Raw genomic sequence first — 17,592 nt, 5'->3', positions numbered from 1 at the left:
AAACATCACTGTTTCCAAATCCTGCATGTTTGTTACTGAAGTCCTTCTGTTGTGTGTGCATTATTTCCATGTTGGTGTCTTCTTCGCTGTTCCTCTGCTGGGGAGGGGAAACAGACATGTGATTCCCGGGGGTCAAAGGTGAATGTATCATTCTCGTGTGTTGTCAGATTCGTCGTGGACAGGTGTGTTCGTTATACTGAGTTGATTGTGAAAGGGCATGCTAGTGGTGAGATGACTGTATGTACTACAAGATGTTATCCAGCAGGGGCGGTCAAATCTGCGTAATCATGGTGAAGTCGCTGAGTTGTGACTTTCAGATTTGAACACCTCTGCTGTGGAACAATCAATGTGGAGGTGTGTGTAAAAACTATTACCTGTCCTTGATATGATTTATTTTGATAAGAAAAGGCTCAAGTGAATGCAGAGTAAAGGTGGATTCCTCTGGTGTCTACATATTGAATAAAGAGTTTCATTTGAACAGCTGTGGGCCTTTTATTGTCCAAATATTGCTGTATCCATTCACACCAGCAGAGGGCAACGTTTATACAGAATTAACCAAGACAGGCTCCGACATGTATGTATGTATGTCCATCAGGTTTTATGAGTTATTCAAAGACTGTTATGGAGCCTAATTTTAGAAGATTTGGATGGAGGACGGAACCTGCCAAAATAAAAAATAAATGAATTAATGAATAAATAAATAAATAAATAAATAAATATGTCATTAAATGTAGCAAAAATAAAATTAAAAATAAATGTAGCCATTAATTAATTGATAAAATGTGACATTAATTGATATGTCTTTTATATTTTAATGAATGAAATGATGATGACGGGTTTATTACAGTCCTGTGACAGCCAGAGATACCTTTTGTTTTTGTCAGGGCATTTGATTTATTGATTTTTGTCAGGATCTAATGAGAATTTCAACTAATATGACAAAAAATGTGAAAGATATGATTGGCTCAAATTAAAGGGACTGTTTGTAACTTTCTAAGCGTATAAATGTAGCGGGTCGGCACACATACGCGCTCGCATATGCGCGCTCGCGTGTGGCCGCTGTCTCGTCTGCTCACCTTCACTCAGACAGCGCGCGCGTTCTCGCTCAGCTCGTTCCACCTCTAGACGTGAACGCGCGCTCACTCCACACTGCAGAAGAGTTAGTTTAGCTCTGAGAATATCTAGTGAATGTAGAGTGGACGTTTGTGCAGAAATAAATGCTGCAGCTCCTCCAGACCAACAGAGGTTTCCCATGTCCTGGGAAGTAACGGGGCTCCACAGAGAGAAACGTTACCGTCTCGTTACCGACCGGTTGCCGGTGTCTTCCTGCTCTCTCCGGCTGCGGGCGGAGGGATACGAGTTTCTCGCTGGGGAGCCCCGCTGCTGAAGCCTGGGCTGAGGCAGGAGAAGCAAACACAGTATCAGCATTGATTCATGGAGAGACCTTCGTCTGGTCAGCTAACATTACTACCAAGCAGCTGAAATATAGAGTGATATTGTGCTTTTAGCTGACGTGTGTCGCCTCACTGTTTTGAGCGATGCTCGTTCATGTCCATTTAGAGCGAGCACAAGCACGAGCCCGACACTGACTTTCGTTGATTTCACGGTCACAGGTGTCGCTGTTAAGAAGCATTTCTGAAAGTTACAAATAGTCCCTTTAAAAGCCAGAAAAACAATTAAAACCCTATAATATTTTGTTAATTTTAAATAGTTTGTAATCTCTTAATAATGTATTGTAATCCAGTGTTTCCAAAACATGAGAGTGAGCTCCATCAGCGGCTGCTGACAGGTTCAAACTCATCTGCAGCTCTGATACATTTCAGCTGAAATATGAGTCAGTAAACAAATATTTATGAGACAGACTGACTCATTAAGCTCATTCAATACAGGCTTTTCTTAATGAAACAGCTCTCTGAGGGGTTGACAGAAGGAAAGCTCAAACAGCACAGGACAGAGAAATTGTCACCCTAGATGACAATTTTAAAAAGTGTCATCTAGGGTGCCCTTTCAGTGGATAAAACACATTGCAGTGCCATATAAGCTGCCCTTCATACTTTTTCCCCGTCCCTCAGACCACCACTGAGCCTCAACAACACCTCAGTATAGCGACACTCTTCATGTTTGTTTCCATACAGATAAAGTGACATACAGCTCATTTGAGGAACCTGTTTTTTCCAGTTCTATATGTGTCTGGTGATGGTATGTGTGTGTCATTCTACATCCTGTCACAGGAAATGCCAACACCCCCCCGGTGGAGGTTAATGATTAACATCCTCTTGAGGAGATCCAAGGATAAGATACATAAAGCACTATAGCTGAAACTATTATATACATTAAGGCTCTAAATTGTATTAATTGTACATTTAGTTTGGCTTTAGGAATAGCAAACAAATTAAATGAAGTAAACATTGAACACAACATAGCTTAGACATAGTTGAGTTTTAATCATCACAGCTCCATAATGAGAACAGGAAGGCACAAAAGAGTCTATTTCATGTTATTCCTTGTCTGTTATACATTTCAAGCATAAATGTCACAGGAAGACTTCAACTTAAATATTTTTTTGTTACTTTTCCCCTGAAAATTCTACAGAATGAGAACATTAAAACAACACAGACTGCTGTTGTTAAACCAGAAAACAAGATCATTAACAATCCAACATATTCTCATACAACGGTTCATATCTTACAAAAAATTAGGCCTCCTTTTGTGTTTGTTTTCCTACGAATGTCCAGCAACACGTGTCAATTTCCACTCGTTACATGCATACAGTCTTTTCAAAATAAACATCCGTCATCACAGGTAACAACTTCCTTAGGTTTAGGCAAGAAAACTACTTAGCTAGGCTTAGGAAAACATCAATTTGGTTAAGTTTAGGCAATAAAACTGGTTAGTTATGTGTAGGAGAAGATCGCGATTTGACTTCGGAAGTGCGTAAGTTACGTGACAAATCAACGTTGACTTCTGGTTTCACACGGGACACGAACAGTTAATAAACAGTTAATTCGTGGGACTAATACGAATTACAGTGCATTATTTTCGTAGGTATAGCTAAAAACGGTGCATGAGAACAACCCGAACAATCATGTGTATAATATATACATGTAAATGAATAAATGCGTGCTTTGTTTTCATTTTTACAAACATAAACATACATAAACATATTGACCATCTGTCTTCTCGTTCCCTCCCTCTGACACGGACTCACACAAGAAAACTGTATGTAAAAATAATAATTTATTCTACTTGCAGAGAGAGCACATTTAATACAACAAGAAGTCCGTTTATCATATACACAGTTTTGCTTTCTCTTTGGATTCCAGCCACAGAGAAACTCTCACGTACAGGTCTCTCTCTCTCTCAGACAGACAGGCTCAGGGTCTTTCCTTTAAAGCCCCTGAGGTAAAGACTGGAGCCGGCAGACTTGGACATGAGGGCGAAGAGGAAGGGGTCGAGACAGGCATGGAGGCAGCACAAACACACCGCCACTTTAAAGTGCACGTACAAACTCTCCGTTCCGTCTGCAAACAGCTGCACATAGTGGAGGAAGTGCAAGACGCCAGCGGGAGCGAAACACACCAGGAAGATGACCAACACCAGGGAGCTGGCCTTGATGTACATCGTCCAGTCGTGGTGCGATCGGTTGAGCTCGCGCACGATTCTTGCGTAGCACACGACCGTGACCACCAGCGGCACAAAGAGGCCGAAGATGGTCAGAAACAGGTTGTAGTAGAGCAAGAAGACGTGGGAGTCCGAGTTCCGGGGCAGGACGTCGTGGCAGGTGGTAAGCTTCACCTCAGGGAGCCAATAGCTCTGCTTGACGAGGAGCTCGGGGACGACGGCGGCACCAAACACGCCCCAGACCGCCACGCTGACCCAGCCGGTGAACGCCCTCTTGGGGAGACTTTTGTACATGAACGGGTGCACCACGGCCAGGTAGCGCTTGATGCTGATGCAGGCCAGCGTCTGGGCCGAGCAGTAGAGGTTGCCATAGAAACAGGCCGTGACCACTCGGCAGGCAGCCTCTCCGAGCACCCAGTCGTTTCCATAGAAATGGTAGTGAGCCTTGAAGAAGAGGGAGAGGAGGAGGAGGAGGTCGGAGACGGCCAGGCTGTAGTAGAGGATGGCCGAGGACACCTTCCTAATTTTAGAGGCCAGCATGCACAAGATGGCGACGTTGGCTGGGATCCCGACAGCAACGACCAACATGTAAATGATGGGGATGACCCGCGTGCTCAGAGCGCCGCGGAGGTACTCGGCTGTGCTGTTGCTTAGGGACCGCAGCGCTGGAAGGGAATGAGATGAAACGGGAGCTTTTGTCTCATTCAGGACATCAAAAATGTTGTCGGTCGGTTGTTCGGTGTCTAGGTTCGCAAAAAATGTTCTGGGCACAATCTCAGAGCTGTTACTCCGCTTTTTGTTTCTCCTTTTCCCTGCAACACAAACAAGAAAATACAAAAGTTAATGATGTTATTCACAAGACTCATTATACTCCTTATCAGACAGCAACAAACAAATCAAATTATTTTCATTAGTGATTCAAATTTGGATTATTTCCTTGATTAATCGTTTTGTGTATAAAATGCATAGACTGTATTTGAGAAGTGTGTGTCACTGTGACGTCACTCATTAGTTGGTGGATTACGGTTTTGAAGCCGCAAGTTCGGCATTTCGGCCGTTGCCATCTTGTTTTTTTTGCAACCAGAAGTGACACGAGAGGGTGGAGCTATAAGTACGACTGACAGTTTTAGGCGACCAAAAAGGTTATAATTAACTTTCATGAACAGAAAACACACTGTGAAAAAGTTCTTAGACGAAAACACGGACAACTCCCAGACCGGACAACGCCGTTGTGACGACCTGTCAATCACAAGGTAGCCCCGCCCTAAAGCATCCCCTGCTTTATGGTCTATTTGACTCTAAATGGGACCATAATTTACTAAATGAACATCATGCTGTATTGAAGAAGACTTGAAACTAGTGATTGAGACCATAAACTCATGTTTATAATGTTTACTGAGGAAATAAATCAAGTGAGTAGTAGGATCATTTTCTCATAGACTTCTATACAATCAGACTTCTTTTAGCAACCGGAGGAGTCGCCCCCTGCTGGCTGGTAGAAAGAATGCAAGTTTAAGACACTTCAGCATTGGCTTCACTTTACAGACCCGGAGGTTGCCGCCTGATAAAATGTCAGATAATGCCCTCGATTCGACTGTTGTCAGCTCTTTAAATCTCATCATCAGCGGTTTTAAGCCTCATAGATGTGGGTCAGTAGGGCACTGCTACACCTACTACATTGTAAAAGTGAAAGCTTGTCTTCTTTTACTCCTTCTTTCGGTGATCTACTATGTGAATCGATGATAAAACCAGGCGGCAACCTTCTGAAAAGTGAAGCCAATGCTGAAGAGCCTTAAACTTGCATTCTTTCTATCAGCCAGCCAGGGGCGACTCCTCTGGTTGCAAAAAGAAGTCTGATTGTATAGAAGTCTATGAGAAAATGATCCTACTACTCACTTGATTTATTACCTCAGTAAACATTGTAAACATGAGTTTATGATCTCAATCGCTAGTTTCAAGTCTTCTTCAATACAGCATGATGTTCATTTAGTAAATTATGGTCCCATTTGGAGTCAGATAGACCATAAAGCAGGGGATGCTTTAGGGCGGGGCTACCTTGTGATTGACAGGTCGTTACCACGGCGTTGTCCGGTCTGGGAGTTGTCCGTGTTTTCGTCTTAGAACTCAGATTCAGATTCAGACAACTTTATTGATCCCAAGAAGGGCAATTCAATTCACAGCTTACCCCACAAACACACAAAGACAACATCCAGACAACCATCCAAAATGTTATGTCAATCACAGACCAGTAGAACTGACAAACAGAGGTCGGTGAAGAACAGCAAATAAGTTAATAAAATAAAATAAATAGCAATAAAATAGATAAGAGAAAACAAATAGATAATAAATAGACATTGTTACATGAACTTTAACCCCTTTTACAGTTAATATTAACATATTGGTCGCCTAACACTGTCTTATTCAGCGCTCTACTTATCTCCACCCTCTTGTGTCACTTCTGGTTGCAAAAAAAACAATGGGTGACACAGTCCAGACAAATAATTGTAGCAATGCCCTTCTGACCCACATCTATGAACCTTATAACCACTAATAACGCCCATTTAATGACCTGATAACAGTCTAATCAGCTGGAAAATAGCAGAACACTTAAACTCCTAAAACCTAAAGTGACGCCTTCAGTTCTGCCCGACCAACAGTCAAATGTGTCGTAATAGTTGATGTGAAACAGTGAAAGCAACCACTGTGCAAGTTGTAGCATGTGTTTCCAGTAACTGAAGGAGTGTTCAGATTCTTAAGTATTGTCAGCAATAATGAAGTCATTGTGCAATAAAATGTTCCCTGTCCCCACCCAGTCATGTTACACTATTATATCTGATGTTTCTGGATTGATATTTACTTCTGCATTAATGTCTATGTTGCTTTTTAACTCCTTTATATCCTGTTGGCTAGTTTAATCTACAGCATTGCATCATGGTTTATAAGATCATCATATGTTTGTAGCGTCGCTGTCCTGTTTGAACCACGTTTCTCTAAAAAGTCAGAAAAACAAACTGTTTTCAGCTTTGTGACGATGCATTTTCTAGCTGATCCAAGAGGCTTTTTAAAGAGTTTATTTAGCTGAAGAAGGAGGACTTTCTCAACATGTAAAGGATCAATTCATCCTTCAGTTCATCACAAACATTCAACATCAACACATCTGGAGACATCTGGTTTTCACTGGACAAGAAGGGGATGAAAAACTGTAATCTGAAAAGTAACTGAAGCTCTCGGACAAATGTAGTGGAGTAAAAAAGTACAATATTAACCTCTGAGATGTAGTGGAGTAGAAGTGAAGTAACAGAAAATGGAAATACTCAAGTACAACTCACATTTGTACTTGAGTAAATGTACTTAGTTACTTTCCACCACTGCTGATTCCACATTAATTTAGAAATCAACTCAATCAAAGATCACTTCATTTACTTCACTGAGAACTATCAGCAAATCACTCCAAGTGTTCAAGATATGTCAGAATAAGTTCATTGTAAAGTAATACATGATAAAAGAAATGTAAACTAATCTTCCATCAGCATCTCTTACCTTTCTTCTGAAGAGTACCACTCAGACAGAGAACCAAAACGAGGAAAAATAGAAGAAGCTTCCCCATTTTAATCTTATCGTTTATAAACAGCACTCCTAAATCTCACTTCTCTCTGGTGTACTGAACACTCAGCCACACACTTCATTGCCACTCGGTGTCACCTCTGTCTGCTGCTGCTGCTCTGTCTCTGTGGGCGTAATGAAGTCACAACAACACCGCCCCAAAGCTGCAGAGTTAAAAAAAAGGAATGTGGTTTCTCTTTGGTTTCTGTTTTAACATGCACAGAGTGATCTTCTGATGTAACACCTCCACACATGATCTGTGTCTCTCTATCTATCTATTGCACTTCCCTCTGTTTTATGAGGTTCAAAAGTGACACATATTTTTACCATAACCTATTTATTTACTTTAACCTTCACCATATAATGTTTCACCTTCACTGTTTTACAATATCTATTGTCTATCTACTGCTGGACTGAAATATCCTGAAATACCTGTCTGTTGATGCTGCGTGTTATAAGAACTGTCTCTCTTGTCTCTAAGTACTGCAGGCTCTGTTCATATATGCATATTTATTTTTCATTGCTTTTATCATTGATTGTATTTTCAATGCTTTTATTCCTTACGTCTGTGTTTTAACCCTTCTGGCTAAATCTGGCATATTTTCAGAAATGTTATCAATAGGCACTGTCCCTGTCAAATAAAGTAAGTAATGATGATAATTATAATAATAATAATAATTCAACCCCTAAATTGCCATGTGTTAAATGTGAATGTGGCCCATTAGTAAACTTTGGGATGTTTGTGTCTGATGCCTGGATGGATGTGGAGTGAGGTAATGCGCAGAATTGTGACACTGGGTAAGCGAGGAAATGCCTGTCTGAAGACGATAAGCTTGCCTGAACATGAGCAGTTTCGTTTAATCTTCACTTCCCCTCCATCCATCCATCTTCAACCGCTTATCCGGGATCGGGTCGCGGGGGCAACAGCTCCAGCAGGGGACCCCAAACTTCCCTTTCCCGGGCCACATTAACCAGCTCTGACTGGGGGATCCCGAGGCGTTCCCAGGCCAGAGTAGAGATATAATCTCTCCATCTAGTCCTGGGTCTTCCCCGTGGTCTTCACTTCCCCTCATTTTTTGTAATTTGATCACGTCATATTTCGGTTCATAACTCCTTTAGAAAGCTGTGCGCTGATGTTTCAGTTGTCAAAAATATCACGTGTGAACACTAACTGCAGTTATCAGGGTCTTTTATGATGAGTTCAATTCAGGTTTTCTGATTTTTATAGTTACAGGAAATGTAATGTGCTTGAATAGTCTTCAGGACACACAGTTTATTTATTTATTTGCAAATTCTGGCAACTATTTTATTATTTGAGCTTCATCTGAGCGCCAGCATCCAGCTGATCACAGATGTGACCTTCGTCTTGTTTTCTTCTAATCTGTTCATCAGATACAGTATGTGGGAAGAGATGTTTTCAGCACCGGCATCTGTTCGACCCCAGACTCACCACAGACACACTGGTGACATCCACCTCCCGCCTCTGACGTCTGCTTACATGGAACTAAAAACATCACAGATGAAGATGACTCAAACTGAGAGCAAATAAACTGATCTTGACGCATAGCAGCAGAAAGACCGAGAGGTTATGTTTACCGTAAGATGCAAACACGGTCAAAGAGTCATTTAAAAATAGATAAATAGATGCATTTTTAAAGTATTTAAAGCAACATTAATTTATGAACATGAACACAAATGAAAGTAATGTTCATTTATATGTATATGTATTTGTATTTGTGAAATACACAGAAACCACATGTCTATTTCCTTTTTAGATGCATCTCCTTCCTTTCTGTTTAACACCTTCAACTATATTTATATATACAGTACTATTACGAATTATTAGATAAAAGACAATGAATGAAACCAACTCATTCTCATCCCAACTCGTCACATACTGACGCTTTGTCAGACCCCTGGGTCACAGTAAACACATGCTTAAAGGGACTGTTTGTAACTTCCTACACGTTTAAATCAATCCGGGTCGGTGTCTCATGCGCGCTCGCGTGTGGCTACGCTATTCAGACAAGACTCCAACACAAACTACACGGAAGCACCAAAACCGCAAAGTTCTATCTAGTGAAGCCCGTCTGTTAAACAGTGTTGGCCGCATTGGAGGACGCGGGGGAGACCGTAGCTTTGATCTCCAGTGCCGGAGTCTCTGCTCCTCTGCCTGCCTTCACTCACACACCGCGCTCGTTCTCGCTCTCTCGCTCCACCTCTACACGTGCATGCTGCTCACTGCACACTGCAGAAGAGTTAGTAGCTCTGAGAATATCTAGTGAATGTACAGTGGACGTTTGTGCAGAAATAAATGCTGCAGTTCCTCCAGACCAACAGAGGTTTCCCGTGTCTTGTGAAGTGACGGGGCTCCGCAGCGAGAAATGTTATCGTCTCCGACCAAAACTCCAGTGTCTCCCCTGTTCCTTCTGACCACGGTCAGGAGGCTGAAGCAGGAAAAGCACTAGGATTAGTAGTGATTCATGGAGAGACCTCCGTCTGGTCAGCTAACATTACTGCCAAGCAGCTGAAATATAGAGTGATATTGTGCTTTTAGCTGACGTGTGTCGCCTCACTGTTTTGAGCGATGCTCGTTCATGTCTATGTAGAGCGAGCACAAGCGCGAGCAACAGGACAGTGGCTTTCGTTGACTTAACAGCCACAAGTGTCGCTGTTAACAAGCTATTTCTGATTCTTACTAACAGTCCCTTTAATGTTATGAAGTAAACAATACCACTTTGCTTAGGTTCAGGCAATATAACCACTACAGTTAGGTTTAGGAAGGCTTAAAACTACTACATTTGTGCAGTGAAAATGACACCGAACTTTGTGAACACGGGACACAGACAAACAGCTGGTTGTAACGTGACACGAACAGCGGTCTCCTGGATGAAAGCCTTGTGTTTGTTGGACACATCCATCCGGTGTGTTTTTTCGCTCTTAAAGCTACGTCCCCACAGCACTTTCCTTGCACATTTAATATTGATGTGGATGGTTTTACAATTTAGTTAATGGAAAGCTTGGAGCATCTCACACCGCGGTTTGTTAATTTAACACCGATGGCCATGACAAAGCATCGGTGTTGACGCCCTGAGAATGAGAACGGGCTGATGAAACTCTTATGAATCAATCAATGATTAAGAGCACAAAACTCTGTCTCAAGCCTGGCTTTGGGGGCCGAGAGCAACAGCTGGTCTGCAGATGTGAGAGCACAAACACGGGAGTAATAAATCAAGTTTATTTTCTTCTCATTTGTGAATTTCTGAGAGAAAGAACTTGTGTGAGAAACAAGCGTGTTTAAGAAGGAACTGAGATAACTGTTATATAGAAGACTATGAAGTACATGTCCTAACCGCCTGATGCCAGAGGATGTCAGGCTCACACACACACTGTGAGGCTGTAATGATTTATTAAATCTCCCATAACTCTTTCAGGTTAGTTATAAAAAGCCTAAGCATGCTTTTTGCTGGTCTTGTCTGTTAGAAATGTTAGAAAAAACTGCCAGTTTTCCCCACAAGAGGGCAGCAATTCTCTTCACTATCACGGCTTCAAGTTTCTTTATTTGTCATTTGCACAATAGCAATGAAAATCTTGGGTCTCAAGTTCCCTTCAACGACGCTCATTAGATATACATTTAAAAAGTAGAAACACACAAGTAAAAGCAAAATGAGAAGCAAAAGTGCAGTGGCTTTTTGTTTATTTTTGTGACTGTATATGCCACTCATCGTGGTCATCATCATTTTCCCACCTACAGTTCTGAAGAACACAGTTCCACATTATTTATATTTCCATGTAAAAGGAATTATTCAAGAACCCGCACGCTCCCTCAAGACCCAGTTGCCATTACTGGTAATCTCAGATGGCTCAGATAAGAGGATGGTTTTGGTGGTTTCCTGCCTTTCATGCTTTCTGCAGTATAAACACCATTGACCTTGTGGTGGTGAATTTAAACCACATCTGAAAGTAAAACTTTCTTGCGTCTTTTCTGACATCAGAATAATTTAATAAGAATTTTCAACAATAATTTTATATTAACAATGAATCAGATGTCTATGTGTAATGTGCAGGGCCAGTTCCAGCGCTTTTAGTGCCCTATAGTGAAATTCAGATTTCAGAAGAACCCAAACCGTTGCCCCGTAAACCACAACACACTGAAGACATCACAGTGGTCTTAAGACAAAAGTTACGATTTTTATTTTCATAAATAACTATTTATTATAATATGAATACACAATTGGTCCTTGATATTGTTGGCTTAAAAGTGTTTAGTCTACAATTTACACTTTTATTAACAAATAAGTGTGGTTGGGCCGATGAAAAAGTGTGAGAAAGAGAATTAAAGGGGTGAAAAGTGTATTTTTTTCTTTCTTTATTTGTTTATTTGTTACCTCAATGCAGAAAATGAGGAAGGTTGCTCAAAGGCATTTTTTTTTTTTTTTTATTATTATTATTATTATTATTATTATTATTATTATTATTGTTATTATTATTATTATTATTATTGTTATTATTATTGTTATGGTGGTTATTATTATTATTATTATGATTATTATTGTTATTATTATTATTATTATTTTTAGAGGGCCTGGTAATGTGAAAAGCCTTCTCTTGCGGTATGAACCCATAGATGATTACAGTTTCGTTTTACTCTCACTGCTCTCCTCAACCTGGTATCCAGCTGCAGCAGGAAGCTGTTTACAGAGACAAAGTTCAGATAAAATAAATTAACTTACAGACAGACAGTAATTTCTTCACTAGTGAAATGTTGGCCCATGCTGAATGTTGAAGAAGTGGTTTAAAAACGTTTCCGTTCAGACTGCAGTTTGCATATTTCTTTGTAGGCTATTTATTACCTTCGTCTGCCTGATGGACCAAAACACACAGAGTTCCTCTTTCAGAAGTGTTTTCATTCTGTCCTGCACATGCAGACATAATACACACACTGATGCATCCCAACACCTCACCACTGGTTTTGGTTCTCACAGCTCTGAATCATACACCAGATGGTAAAATCTGAGATTCTGTGTGTGGGAGGGTAGTCAGACTACCTCTCTCTCTTCGTTTCTTCATTTCTTCTAAAGAATGAATTGAAACTAGGGCTGTCAAAGTTAACACAATATAGTAACGTGTTAACGCAAATTCTTTGTAACGCCACTCATTTCTTTAACGCATTAATGCAATTGATCTTTCAGAGGTTGTACAATTTTAAAGCTAGAGTGAAGATACTGGTATCATATGAACTAGAAAACCTAAGGAATCCATCAGTACCAACCATGTTGTACTAGCTTGTCGCGAAGAAGGTTAAATAACGCTCCAAACTTAGGCTAAATTTTGACGAGAAAAAACTGTCATTACCATTTTCAAAAGGGGTCCCTTGACCTCTGACCTCCAGATATGTGAATGTAAATGGGTTCTATGGGTACCCACGAGTCTCCCCTTTACAGACATGCCCACTTTATGATAATCACATGCAGTTTGGGGCAAGTCATAGTCAAGTCAGCACACTGACACACTGACAGCTGTTGAGTTTGCCATGTTATATTTGCCCACTCCCATGTTGATAAGAGTATTAAATACTTGACAAATCTGCCTTTGGGGTACATTTTGAACAGATAAAAAATGATTAATCACGATTAAATATTTTAATGGATTGACAGCCGTAATTATTAAAAGAAAGGAAAGTTTATAACCAGACATGTTGTGGTGGATTTAGGGATCCCTGTTGACTGAGAACACAGCATGATGTCCTCGCCTCATTGTTCACCTCCGTGTTTCGTGAGTTCCAACAGTTCACCCCCCTATTGTTGAATTCATCCTGACTGGACAATGCCCAGAGAACGATAAAATGTGCTAAAGTGGATACAGAAACAACAGGAATTGAACTGAGCCTGGAACTGTGCCAGAAACTCTGCTCTGGACCTAATCTCCCACAGTCTGTATCCTGCCTCCTCCTATGAGAAGGAATGAGCTCATGTTAGTTTGGGAACGCCCAAAGGCCCAGCACGCTGCAGGAACAACATAACCTCTGGAATGGACACTATGTCCAGCTGCACATTCCCTCATTTAAACTAAGCGGTTATAATAAATATTTGTACATTAACAATGGAATCAAGAGATGATTATCACTCAGGTCCTCCTTTCAGCTCATTGTTTTGGTTTTACAGCCCGCAACTTTACTGTTTTGGTTCACTCTCTCCTCTCTCATAGCGTTGTTTTTGGCCTTATCAGGCCAAAGCTGACCAGCTGGTGAACATAGGGGAGCATTTAGCAGCTAAAGAGACAGATATTTCCCTCAGGAGTTGGTGGAGACCAAAAACAGAGCTAAAACAGAGAGAATATTGGACTTACAAACACAAAGACTCCTAGTGAATGATCATGTTGCTTCATCATATCAACCTAAAAAGGTTGTGTTCACAGCTTGTTTCTGATGCCTCCAAGTGGCCAACAAAAAATCTGTTATTGCAGTGGTTTAACATTTTCGGAAATACCCTTATTTGCTTTCCTGCCGAGAGTTAGATGAGATGATTGCAGCTCTTTGGCACAAAAAGGCGCATAAATGCCACGATAATGCGCAAGACATTTAGCATGCAATAAGAACGCCTTTCTTGCTTTTGGCGTTGTCATTTGTACGCCATGTAGTCTGTATTGAGTCCAATGTAAACGCATCCGCGTAAATATGCTACCCTCAGAGCTAGTGACGTAGAATGAAGTTAGAATAAAGAGATCGGTGCTCAAGAACTGTGTTTTGTTTTGTAAGTTCCGTTAATGACGTTTGTGACGTGTTATCCGTACTTATGTTACGTTGTTTCCGTGCATATTTTACGTAATTTAAGTACTTATTTCAAGCCTAACCATGACGTTTTTCCTAAACCTAACAAAGTGGTTTTGTTGCCTCGATACCGTACTTTTATTGCATTGTGTACAAGTGACACGTGAATATACAGCCAGCAGTTGGTTAGCTTAGCTTAGCATAAAGATTGGAAACAGGGGGAAACAGCTAACCTGGCTGTGTTCAAAGGCAACAACATCCGTCTACTAGAAGCTCTAAAGCTCCCTAATCTGCACAGAAAGTCTAAAAACAACACGTTGCTGTCTAGAGGGAGTTATATCTGCTGGACTACTTCTTGTCTCCACTTATTGTCCAGGCAACCTCACGGTGATGACAGGACTCCAGGAAGGATCTAATGAGTGTGAATCAGTGAGATTCTACATTTGATCAAAACCAGGCTAGCAGTCTCCCCGTGTCTCCTGTCTTCATACTCATACCCCTTTCCCACCAAATATTGTGCATATGTGCAGGTTTTTTAAGCACAGGAAATCCCACTATGAGTATGCCGTGCCATTTTCTGTTTTTTTTTCTAGTGTGTCATACTCAACGTGTGAGAGGATCATTAGATAAGCTACCTATCTCTGTAACAGACAGATATATAAGAACGGTATCAATCTCCTCATCTAACATGTTTACCAAAATACGAAACTGTTGCTGAGAAACGCACATCAACAATCAGCAGAGAGAGATAACTTCTATTTATAAGAATGAAATTATCTGATATTCATAAGAAGTTTAGTTTCGATCGTGGGGTGCGTTACTCAGCAAAACAGTTTTAAAAAAAGAAACAGATCATTGTGATAAATATTGTTTTGAGGAAATGGGCTTCGTCAGGCCGCTCAGATACCGAGTCCCGGTGGATACGAAGCTCAGGATGAATGAGTCAGACGACTCCACCCCATCCTGCCCCCATCGCCCCCCTCAGAGAAAGTACCCAGAACATTTCTCCGTCTGTCTTTCTAACAAACACACCGTCTCTGTCCCACATTTTTATGCCATTATTTACTGTCCTGACCACACATGAATGCTGACAGCACTTCAGCTTGTTCAGTGGGAACTGTCTTTCCATGTGCAAACAAATGTAAATTAATAACAAGTTATCTCCTGGCAAGAGAGTCTGAACATCTAAACAAACCAAGAATGTAATCACACACAGAGACCAAAAAGGAAAAAAGACGGGGACCTCTGGTTGCTGTCGTATTCTGAGATCGTCATTCCCAACACATGTTTTGATATAGTTGAAATAAGAATTCAGTTCTGCCAAACTCATCGCAAAGGATTAAATGGAGTATGCTCTTCATCATCCAAACTTATAATCGCTTCTAAAATGTGTCCGTGTCTGTAATTCACTGTTTATCTGTGATGTACAGTTGGCTATCTGACAGGAAGCACTTTAGCATCTTCAGGGATTCACGTCAAATAAATAATGTCCCCTGAAAGTGCGTTGGTGGATGTGTTTATCCCACAAAACTTTCACCCTCTACTTCAACTCAACCTTCTCATATTCAGGAACAACACTGACAGTAATACCATAAAAAAACACATCTATAAAATGTACATTATTATATTCTGCTGTGAGCCCCAGAGCCTGATAACTTTCTATTTCCTTGGTTGCATAACTTCCAATGACTGAATTGTTTTTTATGATATGTGTGGGAGTTTAAGCACAAAACCATTCGTATGGCCGTGGTTCACTCATGATAGAACTCAGCGTGGCAGTTTTCTCTTGAAGAGACGCTTCATGAAGAGCAAAGTAACACTGTAAACTCAAACCAGATGCTCACACGAGGTGGGAGGTCACTGATTCACCTAAAGACGGATGGATTACTGAACGGGCCTACCGGGCACAGGGGCCCAAAGTGTCAGAGACCCCCCTGACCTTCATCTACGACATGTCACTCAAAGAGACACGTACTAACCATGGATGTATTAAGAGAACTGGATACAGCATTGGATGCGGGGCCCCGTTCATTCCTATAAGAGTTGCTCAGTGGCGCATGATGCCAAAATGGCTCGACTTCCGTCTGGAAAAGTACCCGGATCTTCCGGCGATCTTCCGCATCCATTGGGCCCATCGGACATGCACAGTAGCGTCTGCTCGGTCACATGATTTGGTCACGGGGTCACAGGGTCACAGCCGTCACGGCCTGGGTCTCATTCACATGAACGGAGGAAGGGAAATAACTCTGGATTCAGCTATTAGTTCGTACTGGGGAGTTGATTCACCTCAAAAATAAGTATCCGCTGAGTTACAGACGTCTCTTTCCCAATGTAAGTCTATGGGAAAAAGTCTTTTTGGGCCCGATGGCATCACATGACGGACACTGAAGGTGTAGTACCGCCGTTTGGCCACTACAGAAATTGGGATCAACGACCGGCGCAATCCTGGGGGCTTGCAAAGCCTATGGAAAGGAGGCTGGGTCACGCGTCATATCTTGGCGGTACAACACATGCGCAGTAAAATCTGGTCTGCACTCGCCGAAATTGAGCCAATCGCAACGCACGACCGCAGCTTCAGTTACACTGCTCATGTGTTATACCCCGTACCCCAAGACCAATGTCCGCCCATGACCCAACCTCCTGTCCATATGCCTTGGGGGGCTTGGGACCAACCAGGAAGTGACTCAAAATGACCACAAAGAAACATGAAATGACTACAAAGAGACACAAGATGAAAGAGATGCAAAACAGCTGCTTAGAGGCCACAAAGAGACACAAAGAGACTTACAAAAACTATTAAAAAAAAGGGGCAAATAACCACATAGTGACATAAAACAACTACAACGAGACACAAAAAGACCACAAAGAGAGGCTTGCTCATAATGTAGGAGAGGTGGTGGGGCTTTTTGCATGTCTGAGCCCGGGGGCCCGTTGTCTCATAATACACCCCATGCACCTAAGTACACTTAACACCTCTGCTAGAAATAAATGCATGTGAAACTATACAAGAGCATTGCAGAACACACTCAAAATGCTGCAGCCCATCTTCCAACAAAGACAAAGCAAAGTCCAATATAATATTTCAGATATTACATATCAGGCACCACATAGGTGAGAGCACATCTTCTGACTGTATGTGTCCATATGGTAAGTCTAACCACATTGTTTGTTGGATGTATTGTGAGTAGTTTAGAGGGGTCAAGAGGTGCTCCAAACAGTTTCCGGGGAGTTTCAGTGAATGCAAGTGAAAAAAAATTACATTAGTTATTATAATAGTGATCAAAAGAAGGTGAGGGGATACCTTTTTCCAAGCTTTATCTGAGGGGATGCCCACAGTCTCAGACTCTGAGATCATCCATTTCAAATTAAAAACAAACAAACGCATGACTCACTTGTTTTGTTTTTCTGGACTGATGTTTTGGGTTGGTTTTTTTTTGTTGATGCTATTTCTGTTTTGTTGCCTTTGTGTTAAATGGTTTTATTGTGAAACACTTTGTAACTTTTGTTTTGAAAAAAAAAGCTATATAGCCTAATAGTAAATAAATCTTCACTTACTTACTTTACTTTTTTGTTTTATATATTAATAAAATGTCCATTGT

General features: G+C 41.2%; 1 protein-coding gene across 1 annotated transcript; it reads right to left on the bottom strand.

Annotated features, from left to right (window-relative positions):
- Nucleotides 1-2,424: 2,424 nt before the first annotated feature.
- LOC141757020 (proteinase-activated receptor 3) lies at nt 2,425-7,423 on the bottom strand. The gene is made up of 2 exons (XM_074617173.1): nt 7,162-7,423; nt 2,425-4,433 (listed from the first exon to the last, which is right to left on the bottom strand). The coding sequence occupies exons 1-2, from the start codon at nt 7,226-7,228 to the stop codon at nt 3,361-3,363; spliced, it is 1,140 nt and encodes a 379-aa protein (XP_074473274.1). The 5' UTR covers nt 7,229-7,423; the 3' UTR covers nt 2,425-3,360.
- Between the last annotated feature and the right edge of the window lie 10,169 nt (nt 7,424-17,592).

The sequence above is a fragment of the Sebastes fasciatus genome, chromosome 19 (genome assembly GCF_043250625.1).
Source record: "Sebastes fasciatus isolate fSebFas1 chromosome 19, fSebFas1.pri, whole genome shotgun sequence".
Lineage (NCBI taxonomy): Eukaryota > Metazoa > Chordata > Actinopteri > Perciformes > Sebastidae > Sebastes > Sebastes fasciatus.
Note: the sequence above shows the minus strand (reverse complement) of the source record. Positions and strands in the feature narration are given on the sequence as shown.